This window comes from Pimephales promelas, chromosome 8 (assembly GCF_988280905.1).
Source record: "Pimephales promelas chromosome 8, fPimPro1.hap1.1, whole genome shotgun sequence".
NCBI classification, from domain to species: domain Eukaryota; kingdom Metazoa; phylum Chordata; class Actinopteri; order Cypriniformes; family Leuciscidae; genus Pimephales; species Pimephales promelas.
The window spans coordinates 34,031,899-34,045,402 of record NC_142776.1 but is presented as its reverse complement, the minus strand read 5'-3'; the positions used below and the strand labels follow the sequence as shown (position 1 = coordinate 34,045,402).

At 37.2% G+C, this 13,504-nt stretch overlaps 2 protein-coding genes across 5 annotated transcripts; one reads left to right on the top strand and one right to left on the bottom strand.

Annotated features, from left to right (window-relative positions):
- The first annotated feature begins 80 nt into the window (after positions 1 to 80).
- LOC120494093 (uncharacterized) lies at positions 81 to 4,493 on the top strand. 4 transcript variants are annotated; one of them, XM_089134430.1, is made up of 4 exons: positions 81 to 388; positions 861 to 1,050; positions 1,298 to 1,496; positions 2,091 to 4,493. In XM_089134430.1, the coding sequence occupies exons 2-4, from the start codon at positions 863 to 865 to the stop codon at positions 2,865 to 2,867; spliced, it is 1,164 nt and encodes a 387-aa protein (XP_088990556.1). In that variant the 5' UTR covers positions 81 to 388; positions 861 to 862; the 3' UTR covers positions 2,868 to 4,493. The 4 variants fall into 4 exon arrangements, with proteins under 4 accessions (XP_088990556.1, XP_088990555.1, XP_088990558.1 ...); XM_089134429.1 differs by having other exon boundaries at positions 832 to 1,050; XM_089134431.1 differs by having other exon boundaries at positions 89 to 388; positions 981 to 1,050.
- A 109-nt stretch (positions 4,494 to 4,602) lies between these two features.
- On the bottom strand, positions 4,603 to 12,210 carry npepl1 (aminopeptidase like 1). Its single transcript, XM_089134427.1, has 12 exons — positions 12,033 to 12,210; positions 10,541 to 10,726; positions 10,005 to 10,175; positions 9,792 to 9,881; positions 8,404 to 8,485; positions 8,038 to 8,180; positions 7,692 to 7,769; positions 7,420 to 7,520; positions 7,206 to 7,329; positions 6,112 to 6,288; positions 5,055 to 5,165; positions 4,603 to 4,969 (listed from the first exon to the last, which is right to left on the bottom strand). Exons 1-12 carry the CDS (start codon positions 12,180 to 12,182, stop codon positions 4,805 to 4,807), a joined length of 1,578 nt encoding a protein of 525 aa, XP_088990553.1. The 5' UTR covers positions 12,183 to 12,210; the 3' UTR covers positions 4,603 to 4,804.
- Between the last annotated feature and the right edge of the window lie 1,294 nt (positions 12,211 to 13,504).

Here is a 13,504-nt window from a genome sequence, read left to right as displayed (position 1 = left end):
ATTGTACAAATTAACAGTGTAAAATAAACAAAATGGAACAGTTTATGAACATTCAAAAATTCTGTGAAGAATTTAGAAAAACAATGTGTATGAGTGTGTGGTGGGTGTGTGTGTCTGTCTGTCTGTCTGTCTGTCTCTCTCTCTCTCTCTCTCTCTCTCTCTCTCTCTCTCTCTCTCTCTCTCTCTCTCTCTCTCTCTCTCTCTCTCGGGCGTGGGATCGGAATCATCTGACTGTGGGATTGGACTTCATTACGGTCGAATGGAACTCAAAATTATTTGGGCGGTGTAGCTACTTCTAGTTATATAGCCTATTTAAACATAACATTAAAGCATGTTTGCATTTCATCTGATGTGCTAAGTCCAGAGTTCATTTTTCAAGTGAGAACAGGTAAGCATATTCTCCGCTATAATTTTACATAAATATCTTAGTCAATAGTGTATTAAGATTTTTTTCACCAGTTGTTTTCAGTTTACAAAAACATTGATCTTAGAAGTGGGGTATAGATTTTTCTGTCTTTCAAAAGAAGAGTTGTTTTTGAGTCCGTTTTTATCAGTGTGTTTGCATGCGTGTCTGTAACGAGTAGGCTATAACAAACACAATTTAAAGGGAACAATTAATAATCGTTAGTAAGGACTAAAGAAAAGGTAGATTTTTCAAATGTTTTAAAAACTGTTCACTGTGGCATTGCTGTGAAAAACCTATTTTGGAACGTGTTTTTAAGAGTGTGTGTGTAGATAGGCTATGTAGCATATAATCATGCCTGGTCAGCTTAGATATTTTAAGTATTTGCTGTTTGTAATGTCAACTGTTGCTATTTTACATTTTAAAAGTGACTACAGTAACAGCTGTTATCCATCAGACATGGCAGAGCAAAGTCCATCCAAAAAATTAAGGAATCAGATTAAGGGTGTCCTTTGTGAAGTAAGCCCTATAAAAGACCACAAGAAGCCCTATTTTAATGCTATTCTTCAACATGAAGGTGAAGTTAGCAAAGTTGTGGCCTTCAGACCGGAAGATCACATCCACTTCCAGAATGCTGAAACCACGCGGTAAGTCTTCGCTCACAAAAATAGAGGAATCATATGTTTCTAAAATGCCAAACCACCATAGGCCTATGCACTGAGGTGTTTTATTAAGCAACATTTATATATACAGTATCAACTCTCCATTAAAGGAGTAGTTCACTTTAAAAAAAAAAAAACTTTAACGTTTTTTTTTTAAAGTGAACTACTCCTTTAACCTCTGTAGTCAGACTTATTGTAAATGTCAATCTAAAACATCATAACCTTTTGACAGGAGTCAAGTTATGCTAGATGATGTCGTATTACAGTCATCTGTGGAGTCCAGCAGAAGGAACGTGTTTTACACACACAGCTCCAAAATGTCCCTCGTTCATGATGAACGAGGGGAAACATCTAAAAACAGCTTGTCTGCTATACCACAATGTGTACACAACATATCTGAACTCCTAAACCTGGATACAAAATCAAAGAAGGTAGGTACAGTAGTTTATGATTATTAATATCTTACCAATTAAACATATTCTTGGTTATGTATTATATCCATTCACAAGGCTCCACTCTCTTGATATCATTTCTTGTTTTATCACAACAAAATAGCTTCCTGCAAGTCTAGTAAGGTTATTGGGGAAAAAAAACCAAGTATAAAAGATTATGTTAAAGTTTTTTCCAGTATTTTTCATGATCAGTTGGCTTGGGCCCGAAATGTTACACTTGGTGAGCAACTATTAAAATTGCTAAGGAGCATTTACTGGTGTGCAGACTCATTGTTTACTTTTGCAATGCCCAGCACCCAGTTTTATGGTTCTGGATGTGCGTGCTGCACCTTTTAACTGTAGTACAGTTACGTAATGCACCTTGATATAAATTTTCATACTTAGATTATTATTATATATTTTTTATTTTAACCCATGAAAAAAATTCATATCAATTTCATTCAGAAATGTAAAAAACTGAAGAGGTGTGTTTAAGTATTTTTTTATAAATGGAAATTTTAATGTATTTCTTTAATAACTACAGACCGTGAAAAAAAGTGTCATGTCACTGCATGTTTTTTGCATATTGCACAGGTCAACATCAATGCAAAGATTATCCAGGAGGTGCGCAAGGGAAACAGTGTTGTATGGGATGGACGATGTCTTCCAAGAACTGAGTACACTGTTGCAGACACTACAGGCTTCATTAGTCTAACGGTCTGGTGTGAGCAGAACATTACTGTTGGAGAATGGTACAACATCACTAACGTCTCTGTGGTAAAGTTCAAGGGCAAAACATCCCTTTCATCAACCAAAAACACACAGATTGTCAACATCCCATCTCAAGGTACAGCAGATGCTGTTCAAGTGCCAACAGAAACAATTAAATGTGACATCGTTGGTGTAAACCTTAAAAATATCTTCATTTGTCCTCGTTTACATACACTCAAGGACATGCAACACATGACGCCGTCAAGCCCCACTGTGTATTGTGTCTCATGCAATTCGCATTATAAACCCTCTGCCATCATAATGAGGATCAGTGGCCACCTGGATCTTAAACCAGAAACGGGAAATGTTGTGGAGGCAAGCATTGAAGACGATGTCATCAGATCGGTACTCACAATGAAGCCCGGCGCATCACGAGAAGACATCATTCAGAGTATCATTTCTCTGCCACCCATGCAGGTCACAATTCGCGAGAACATCGTTGTGAAGATGGAAGATGTTCCTCAGAAGGCTGAAATCAAATCTGAAGCAGAGCTGCCAGTTAAAGTTGAACCCGTGGAAGAATCTATTGACTTTTATTCTCCCCCAGACCATGGCATTCTGTTCAGTTCACAAGACAGAAAAAGAAAATCTACTGATTGAGCCTTTTTTTAATAGCTTGATTATTCTCAATCAGCATAAACACAGCCTGATAATCAGGAGTGGTCCTCCTGTGTAGCTTAAAGTGTAGTGTATATTATTTAACATTTAAATATCAATCTTTTTTCAGAACATTCTTTAAAATGTCAATACAAATATCATATTTCAGTCACATACCTATACAGTGGGGAGAACAAGTGTTGATACATTGCCGATTTTGCAGGTTTTCCCACTTACAAAGCATGTAGAAGTCTGTCATTTTTATCGTAGGTACTCTTCAACTATGAGTGACGGAATCTAAAACAAACATCCAGAAAATCACATTGTATGATTTTTAAGTGATTGATACATCATCAGAAAAGCAGACCTTAAAGAGTAACTAAACACTTAACCAACTTTTTTTAGTTAATGAACTGTAAGAATGGATCTTTATTAATACCAGTCATAGATTCGAATAACTTTTTTGACATTTGTTTATAAAGTGTTCTATTTCTACAATATAATATATGGTGTAAAAACGTCTTAGTGCTGCCCTCTTCAGGTTGAACGGTGGCTACTGCAGTTGAATTTTCCTATTGGATGTTCAGCACTTCGTGACGTACTACCCAGGTTTCAGCTCACCACGCGAGCTACGCCCTTGCCTTGGCAGTATAAAAAACATCTTGTGTCTTCAAAACCACTTTAGGGAGTCAGGAAATGGGATCAGGATAGAGAATCAGGATAGAGTGTTTTAGCATCTATTTCGTCTCCTCTATCTCCGCTGGGGTCAGCCCACTTTTTCAGCATTTTCAAATATTGCCAGTGGGTGGAGTCAGGCTCTGACCAGGGGTTTAGTTACCCTTTAATATTTGGTATTTTGGTACAGAAACCTTTGTTTGCAATTGCAAGTACAGACACCATAGACTTCCCATGGCCTACTCCTCCATACAGGCCTTCTCCAGATCCTTCAGGTTTCGGGGCTGGGGGAACGGGAATTGTGGCTGGGCGATCACTTGTGAGCTCAGAGTAGATCTGCTGCTCCTCCCTATAAGAGCTGAGGTGGCTTGGGCATCTGTTCCGGATGCCTCCTGGAGGCCTTCCTGGGAAGTTGTTCAGGGCACGTCCCACCGGGAGGAGACCCCGGGAAAGACCTAGGACATGCTGGAGGGATTATGTCTCTCAGTTGGCCTGGGAACACTTTGGTGTCCCCACGGAAGAGCTGGATGCAGTGTCTGGGGAGAGGGAAGTCTGGGCATCTCTGCTTAGACTGCTGACCCTGTGACCCGGCCCCGGATAAGCAGAAGATTTAGTATGTATGCATGCTTACAAATAAAAGTTTCAGTATGTAATAGAATTTAATTGGTGGTTATAAATTGTGATGTTATCCTCCTTTGCACAACCTGTAATTATTGTTACCTTCGAATAATTGCATTAACAAACACAAACAGACTTTTTTTAACCATTTACTCTAAAAAGATTTTATCATTCACATTCCATATTCTTCATTTAGCATACTAACAAGATTGGCATCAAAAGTGAATGTGGCCATTAGCACACATTTAATGTAAAACAAAAGCATCACATACTCTGATATTATGATTGTGACATTTATGTTTGAAAATAAAATCGAATTATTGCATTTTAAACGGTTTCTGATTGAAAAAAGAAGACATTGAAGACCTTGGTACAGTATTTGTAGTATCCTTGCAACATTCCCTATGGCAAGTAAAGAGATTCACGTGTACTACATTACGAAACATTGAGACAACGTTGCACTTTTATTTAAATTCATAACTGTGTACTGTCAACTTTACTGAGGGAGGTTATCTGTGGTGGTCAGTACAGGATGGTATAGGGCAAGGAGTGTGTGTGTATGTCTAATAGATGTAATATTTGTGAAAGAACATGTACAAGGCGTGATTAATTTTTTGTTTTGAAGATTAAGAACCCTTGAATTCATCTTAGATGAGTCTCCTCCTCTTGCAATCCCTCCCCATTTGGTCTTCGGAGCCAGGTTCGACTGTGCCGGCCCCCAACGGGGACACAGAGTTGAGCAAGGGGTCCTCAGATGCCTGGCCGAACAGAGACAAGAGCATGGCCACTCCGAAACCAGTGGCTCGCTCTCCCTGTTGACAATCCACATTGATGAGTTATTAATAATTCTTGAAGTTATTTGCTTAATTTCGAATTACGCTCAGTATATACACTCACAGCATGAACAGGTGAAGCGATGTCCACATGTACCCAAATGCCTGGCCAATCAAAACCCAGATGAGAGCCAATGAAGAGGCCAGCACAGGAGCTCTGCGCATTCTCACGGTCCTGTTAAAGAACGCTCTTTAAAGGGTTAGTTCACCCAAAAATGAAAATTAAGTCATTAATTACTCACCCCCATGCTGTACCAACCCCGTAAGACCTTCGTTCGTCTTCGGAACACAAATGAAGATATTTTTGATTAAATTTGAGAGCTGTATAACTACCACATTGGCTCCTAAGGGACTGCCTCTTGACGGCCCAAAAAGTCAATGAAGAAAATGTTTAAATATCCCAAGTGACTACCGTGGCTCAACTATATGTTTATCAAGCGACGCGAATACTTTTTGTGCGAAAAAACAAACAAAAATAACGAGTTTATTCGACTATTTCTTTTCTTCCTTGTAGGCCAGAAACGAGATTTCCTTAGATTTCCACAATGCATGCGTGAGAACTGAACTGAAGTAGTGTAAGCAGATCGCAATTCTCGCGCATGCATTGTGGAAATCTAAGGAAGTCTCGTTCTGGCCTACAAGGAAGAAAAGAAATAGTCGAATAAACTCGTTATTTTTGTTTGTTTTTTCGCACAAAAAGTATTCGCGTCGCTTGATAAACATATAGTTGAGCCACGGTAGTCACTTGGGATATTTAAACATTTTCTTCATTGACTTTCTGGGCCGTCAAGAGGCAGTCCCTTAGGCAGCCAATGTGGTAGTTATACAGCTCTCAAATTTAATCAAAAATATCTTCATTTGTGTTCCGAAGACGAACGAAGGTCTTACGGGGTTGGTACAGCATGGGGGTGAGTAATTAATGACTTAATTTTCATTTTTGGGTGAACTAACCCTTTAAGTCAATTCAGGCAAAAACATTAAATCACAATTCAAATTTAATTTTGGCCTAGGTTGCGGAGAACTGACAATTAATAGTTCAGGCAGAAACACAATTATATAAATATAGAAAAATACAAAGTACACAAAATCACTCCAAACCCATCTCATCCTTTTTTCCTCACCGCCACAGAGTTCTTCATGTCAGCCACAGCTGAGGTGAATTCACTGAAGTGAAGCTCGGGACAGTAGACCAGAGGATGTGCCAGGTCTCCGCTGTTGCGGCCCGCTCTCACACAAGCCGCCTCCCACTGCTCACTGTTGGTCATCACAGCAGCGTGATACTTCCCTGTGGAGATTCCCTACAGGAGGAAACAGCACATATTAAAGGATACATAAAACAGCATGTTTGAGTAGTGTGGGACTTGACTTTTTTGACTGGGAATTAAATTGATAAAGAAAAGTGGCAATTCCATATAAGAAAGAAATTGCATGTTGATATAAAATGCAATACAAAGCTCAAAGCTTTTGGCCTGCAAGATTTTTTTTTTTAAGAATCTCTTATGTTCACCAAGGCTGCATTTATTTGTTCAAAGATAGTAGAGATATTGTAAAATATTATTACAATTTAAAATGTTATTTATATGATGCAAAGCTGAATTTTCAGCATCATTAAACCAGTCTAGTGTCACATGATCCTTCAGAATTCATTCTGATACGATAATTAGCAGCTAAAAAAACCCATTTATTATTATTGTAAAAAATTCACAATTTTTTGATGATTAGAAAGTCTTACTGTCCCTTTTGATCAATTTAATGCATACTTTCTGGATTTTAATTATGCACTAAAATAATTAAAAGCATAATTATATACTGTGTGCTGATGAAATAATCATCAGCAACACTGATCATCATAATATTTAAAGGGATTGTTGTCCGCACCAGTGAGGATATCAAAACCACATGACAAAGTGATTCAGAGTGAACTCTTAAAAAAAAAAAAAAAAAGTTCCATCACATGATTATGAACACACAAGATTAAGTTAAGTCATAACCAGTTGCTGAGATCCAAAGTGCAACAGCCATAAAGCGGTATAAAACAGCATTGTGTTATCTGATAATCTTGTCTCAAACACTTTATATCAATTTACAAGATCTTGTTCTTAGTCAAACCTCGCAGATCTCATTGAAGAGGACTGCTTTGAAATTTAATATGGAGTTAATATCTTTTCAGGCTTAAGACAGATCTTCACAGACTAACATGTCAGCACGAACACACCTGAGCGCCGGTCAGCGTTGCCATATCCAGTATGATGTCCGCGGAGAGATCTTTGCTTGCATATACAACACCATCTGAGAGCACCAGCCTCCCTTCAGCATCAGTGTTGTTTATCTCCACTGTCCTGAGAGGCAATGGAAACATTAGTTTTAGCCAATGTTGCTGGATAGGACACAAGCAGTGATACATCAGTAGTTGACATGCCAACACTTACTTTCCAGAGTACAGAGTGTGTATATCATCTGGTCGAGTGGCTGTAGGTCCCACTGAGTTCTCAGCCAGGCAGAAGATGGCATGAAGGTTGTCCTTAAAACCCTGACACAAAACAGAAGACAACATCAGTTTTAAACCTGGGCTAAGGTTACACCTGGTATTATGCGATTTAAAATACAGATGTAAACAGGTTACAATTTCCATTTGTAATGTAAACACTAATGCAACTAGTATTCACCGGCATACCAAATCAACAAAATCCTTTTGCAATACCTGTTTAACAGTAGCTTTAAAAGCTCCTAAAATGGCTGCAGCTCCTCCACAGTCTCTCTTCATTCCTGGCATTGTGGTCTAGGAAAAAGATTCATTTATTTATTTATTTTTTTGTAAAAACCAATCACCTTAAAAGGTGTAATTGCAGATATAGTGTGGTGTTTAAAGATCATTTTCTTAGTCTTCGGTCTGACGTACTCCCACTTTTTTTGTGTGTGAAATTAATGGGTTTATAATGAATACCTCCCCCAAAACATTACACACTACGTCACCTTTAAGAAAAAAAAAAACATTGCGTCTGCCCATCTTTTAGTGCACTAGGCTGACGGTGAGGTGTGGTATTTACTTTGCCCTTGATGCTGAGACCCCCGGTGTCGTAGACAATGCCCTTGCCCACCCAGGCAATGGTCTGTGTGGCACCTGAGGGGGTGTGGCTAAGAACAGCCAATGCAGGAGGATGCTGGGCAGCTTTACCAACTCCATAGATGCCTAAAGAGAAAGGGATTTTGCACACATAAACATATGCACAGAGTAATGCTCGCTTGCATTTTCAAGCTTACAAAGACAGAATTTTCCTTTATGTGCCACAAAAACCTCATCTGGAGGAATAAGCCTGAAGTCAGCAGTTTTAAAGTAACATAGCCTTTGACTCATCTTTTTCATCATAGGTCAGAAAATCAGCTGACTTTTTAAAGAACGAACTCATGATTACCCCCGAAGCCTTTTTGTTTCAGTTCTTCTCCTCTAATTATAGTTGGAGTGATGCCTAAGCCATTCCCCACTGCCTTGATTTCCTGCAGAAGATTGCATAAAATATCATGAGTGGAAAAGTCAATTTCAACAATTTCAGTGTTGTAACTGTTAACTAAAAATGAGAAATAAAAGTACAACTAACTACAAATAAAAAGTAATGCTTTACAATAAGGTTAACAACATAAGAAAAGACTCCACCAAAGAAAAAAAAAATGCTGTACTAAAGAAAAGGCAAACTTTTCGGTCACATGATGTGACCTTGTAAGCTTAGCACTGATAAAGGTAACATGTGACTGAAATGTTTGCCTTTTCTATAGTACAGCATTGGCTTTTTCTTTGGTGGAGTGTGTGGACTCTCTACGCATCTCATTTAGACTCATTTTAGGGCGCGCGAGTTCCTAAATATTCTTAACGACATTAGTTAACATGAACTATCAATGAAATATATATTTCCAAACCATTTATTAATCTTAAGTCAATTTCAGCATTTTCTAAAACTATAATAAGTATTGTATTTTTTATTAACTAATATTAAAAAGATTACTATTGTAACAAATGTACTGTTAATGTCAGTTAATGCATTAACTAATGGAAGCTTATTGTAAAGCTTCACGAAAAAAATGACAAAGTCCAACTAAATAAACCTAAAATTTAAATGAAATCTGAAAATATAAAAAATAAACACCAATTCAAAATATTAAAGGAATAGTTCACTTTGAAATTAATTTTGATTTTGATATTTTTCGGTCAAACCGTTCTTGTCTGTCAGTCATATAATGCGGGTCTATGGTCACCAAATTGAACAAGATTTGGCTCGTAAATGTAAGTACATTTTAAGTACATGACTCGTAAATGTAAGTACACACTGATGGCCTAAGACACGAAACGAGTGGTTTGTGTGAGAAAACGAACAGTATTCATATCGTTTTTACCTCTTGTAACCACAGCCACGTCCAAGTGATCTGAGGGCACGGGCGTGGGCGCTTTGTTAAAAACGATATAAATCATGTTCGTTTTCTCACACAAACTGCTTGTTTCATGTCTCAGGCCATCAATATATATTTACATTTACGAGTCAATTAATCATGATTAATTTGGACTTTTCTGTGCATGCTCTTTGAGGTGGTGACCATAGACCTCCATTATATGTTTGACCTAAAAATATCAAAATTGAAATACTGTGGAAACAAAGACACCTACATCTTGGATGCCCTTGGTAAGCTAAAACATATCAAAAATTAATTTCAAAGTGAACTATCCCTTTAATATAATCCGTAACAGTATATAAATAACATTAAAAGCAGTGTTTCACAGGAAAAAATCCAGATATCGAGGAGAAACGCTTGCCTCCAGGAAGTCATCGGTATTCATCTCGCTGCATGGAGTGTCCACGATTCGAGCAGCCAGACGAACTCCATCCGCTGCATTGGCAAGGCACTGGAAACAGACACTTGCACATTCATACAGATATATCAGACTGATGCATAAACATTGATGAACTAGTAACAGTGGCTTGAGCTGATTGTAAGGTATCCAACTTGATGATCTGTGGCACTTTACCTCCAGTGTGGAGACCTCCAGTGGTCCGTTGTCCTGACCCACAGACACAAACTCCACAGCGACGCGCTTCTTCTCTGTCCTGCGAGAAGATGCCGAGCGGCGGGTGAACAGCGGGAAAGCTCGGGAAATGGCACACGCTGATGCGAACACTTCAGAACGCTCGCACACCATCTGAGAAGCCAATAATAAACAGACCATTTTAACTAATCTGACATTTGAGGAAATATTTTCCTCAAATGTAGTATTTGTGGCATAAGACTGATCAAAAAAGAAAGTAACTACAAATTGGATCTTGATTCTAACATTTAATGTGTTGTGTCTACACTTTTTAAACGCTATGATTTTAAGGTTTACAATTTTAATTTTTAAAATGTAATTTCATATGAATTACTGTTATAGATTGGTCTAAACAGAGATTCTTCACACCACATGGAAATCATGAGCAAAAGAAAAGGGAAAGACTGAAATATTTCCCTAGTTTATTTGAACAATTTGAGTTAATAAGCATATGAATAATGGCGTGACATGTGACTGACCACAATGCAGCGGTTATTGCCAGCAGGCAGACAGGTTCGGACCAGACGGGTGAGGAAGTGGGCTGATGATGGGCTGTTGTGACGGCTGACTCGTGAAGGAAGAGCTGCCACAGCGGCATGACTCAAATACAGCGGGCAACTATCCGTAGGGTTGGGGTTCAGAGAAGACAAAGCTGCCTGCCATATCTGAATGCAAATACACATACAGCACACATAAACAAAAATGTGTGGCAAAGAAATGGCAGTACAATGCAACATTATTTGCTTGTGAACCTAAAACCTAATCTACAGTGTGAAGAAAAATAGTATCATATTATAGATCACATGCACAGGCTGCAAAACAAGAGTGTCAGGTTTGTCAGGAAATCTTAATGATGATGATGATGATAAATGTTCACTTTACAGATTTGACCAAACATTACAAAACAACATGATGTGCTTGAAATTGTAAGAAAGTACGGGCTGTAGGACAATAATAATATCAGAAGTGCTGATGTGTGATGCATCATATAACGGCCATTTTATGTTATCATTATCGGCCCCGATATATTAAAGCTGATGATTAATGGATTATTTCCTTCAGCTGAGACACTTCAGATGCACACTGTTCGTAATTATGGTTTTGAATTGCTTGAAATATGATTGGAATCACTTAAAAAAAAAGAAAAAGAAAATACAGTTAAGTGCAACATGTGCAGTGCACGTCTATAGTACAAAAAATACAATGGGAGCATTATAATTGTGTGCTTGGGACATGGCTTTTTATGTTGAGACTTTTGGTTTTGTAATCAGGCCCTCAATAATAATAATTTAAAAAACTGTATTTTCATTTACTGACAAATATATCGGTTATCAGCTTTAAAATATAAATAACTATTGGTTATTGGTATAAGCCAAAATGTTCGTATCAGTGCATCTTTATAATGGTTATATTATCAATCATTGGTATTTACATGTATTCCAAAATATGTTAATCTATATAACAGCTGGACATGCTAAAGTAAAGTAAAGTAAAAAGATATTGCCATGCTACCATGTCAAAAACACCAGTATTACTATTACCATGGTGTAAGTGGTATTAAATACTGGAAGTACCTGAATAGTATACCATAGTATGTCCAAAATACCATGATATTGCAGTGGTCTTTATATTTTAAAGAATTCAATGTCATTACTATTGTATATCTCCAGAAAAACATGTCATCTAATGCCAATGGTTATACCATGGTACCTTTTGTTACTGGGAAAAAATCAGAACTGTAAAATAAGAGTCATTATTTCGTTAAATTAAGAGCCTGTCAAGAATTAGTAACTTAATTCGTTAAAAATTATTTTAATTATCTTTTTATAATTATCTCTCCCTTAGTAAAATGCAGATAAGCGGTCTGTGACACAACACTTTCAGCCCAGTCAGAACTTTAGCCTGTAAGCTAACTCATTCTGTGTTTCCAAGCGGAGCTTCTTTTTATTAAACGTTATGTAAGTTAGCTACCTCTTTTGTGACCACTGGCTGCAGTTTCCCTTTCACCTGGGTCCAGTTAATCTGTTGCAGATTGGCGAGCTGGCCGACGATGAGGACCGGGCGGTTCTGCGGCTCTGAGTCCCCGGCAGAAGCCTTGAACTCGAGCACAACGTTCGCCATCTTCCAGCAGAATGACGGTCTCTCTTCCGAAGGAAAATGCACTTTAACCTCCCGCTCGTCTCGCGAGCCCTTGTGCTGAGGGCGCTAGTATTTATTTATTTATTTATTTATTTATTTAAATCTACATATTTTGTTAGTGGTTTGCGAACAATAAAGTGCTAATAAAAATGCTAAACGTAATACTATACTAACATTAGTTGCAAAGATAATACTATACTAACATTAGTTGTGTCAAAGAACCATGTTTTATCACTTGGGTCTCTTTTGTTAACATTAGTAACGTTAATGTATTAGCTAAAATGAACTTAACAGTGTGCTATGCAGGCCTATTCCTTACAACATTCATTAATCTTTGTTAAAGTTAGTTAATAAAAATAGTTATTCACAATAATGGTAACATTCAACTTTTGAATAATAAATGTTAAAATGAACATGAAATAAGATTAGTAAATGCAAGTACTGTTCATTGTTAGTTCATTTTCTAATGTAGTAACTTACGTGCAACAATGGAACCTTATTTTAAAGTGTTACTTATAATTTAAAGACATAGCAATAGGCTTATAAATTTTAATTACGACCAACTAAAGTGAAAAATATGAAATTTGATGCAGTTGCTGATATTTACGGCCAACGCACAAGATGAAATTCAGCATGTAAAACAATGAGAACTTTATAAAAGAACAGCAACTTCTTACAAAAAAACTGCATATAAATATTACATGTCACTCTACATCTCCCAATAAGCCATTATTGGGAGATGTAGAGTGACAACTGATAATCAAGACAATGTCTTACCAAGTTTTTTTAAAAAAGGTCAAAAATGTACATCTTCATTGTGTATAGCTCATTTATTAGGTACATATATTAAATAACACACAACATTTGTCTTTATATATATATATTTGTTTTAATTTCATTAAAAACATGTTTACATAAGGTTCAAATAGCATACAGTAGTACCGTAATGGCAGAAAAATATAATATTCACACTGGGTTTCACACCAAAACCATGGAGAAAACCACATGAAATGGATTTAAGCCTTGGATGTACAGACATATTTTCTCTTTACCTTCTAAAACACAAGAATACACTGTCTGTGGATCTTAGTCAACGTAATCATTTACCCCATCATCATACAGTAGTGGTGCAACTACCCTTTACAAAAGCCAACAACAATTGATTTTCGAAAGGACAGAAAAAAGTAAATCATCATTACAATATAACAAAAAACAGCCCAGGTTCCAGACATTGCTACCAACAGACAACAATATTACTCAAACTCTGTACACGTATTTTCATCTAAAATAAATAATTTCATCTT

What these genes read in the sequence shown, in the direction of transcription:
- npepl1 (XM_089134427.1), bottom strand. Translation starts at nt 12,182, where the DNA reads ATGGCGAACGTTGTGCTCGAGTTCAAGGCTTCTGCCGGGGACTCAGAG. An exon ending in GCAATAACCGCTGCATTGTG is followed by an intron (nt 10,176 to 10,540) that starts GTCAGTCACATG and finishes TTGGCTTCTCAG; the next exon opens with ATGGTGTGCGAGCGTTCTGA. An exon ending in ACATGAAGAACTCTGTGGCG is followed by an intron (nt 5,166 to 6,111) that starts GTGAGGAAAAAA and finishes GTTCTTTAACAG; the next exon opens with GACCGTGAGAATGCGCAGAG.
- LOC120494093 (XM_089134430.1), top strand. Translation starts at nt 863, where the DNA reads ATGGCAGAGCAAAGTCCATCCAAAAAATTAAGGAATCAGATTAAGGGT. An exon ending in CAGAATGCTGAAACCACGCG is followed by an intron (nt 1,051 to 1,297) that starts GTAAGTCTTCGC and finishes ACCTTTTGACAG; the next exon opens with GAGTCAAGTTATGCTAGATG. An exon ending in TGGATACAAAATCAAAGAAG is followed by an intron (nt 1,497 to 2,090) that starts GTAGGTACAGTA and finishes CATATTGCACAG; the next exon opens with GTCAACATCAATGCAAAGAT.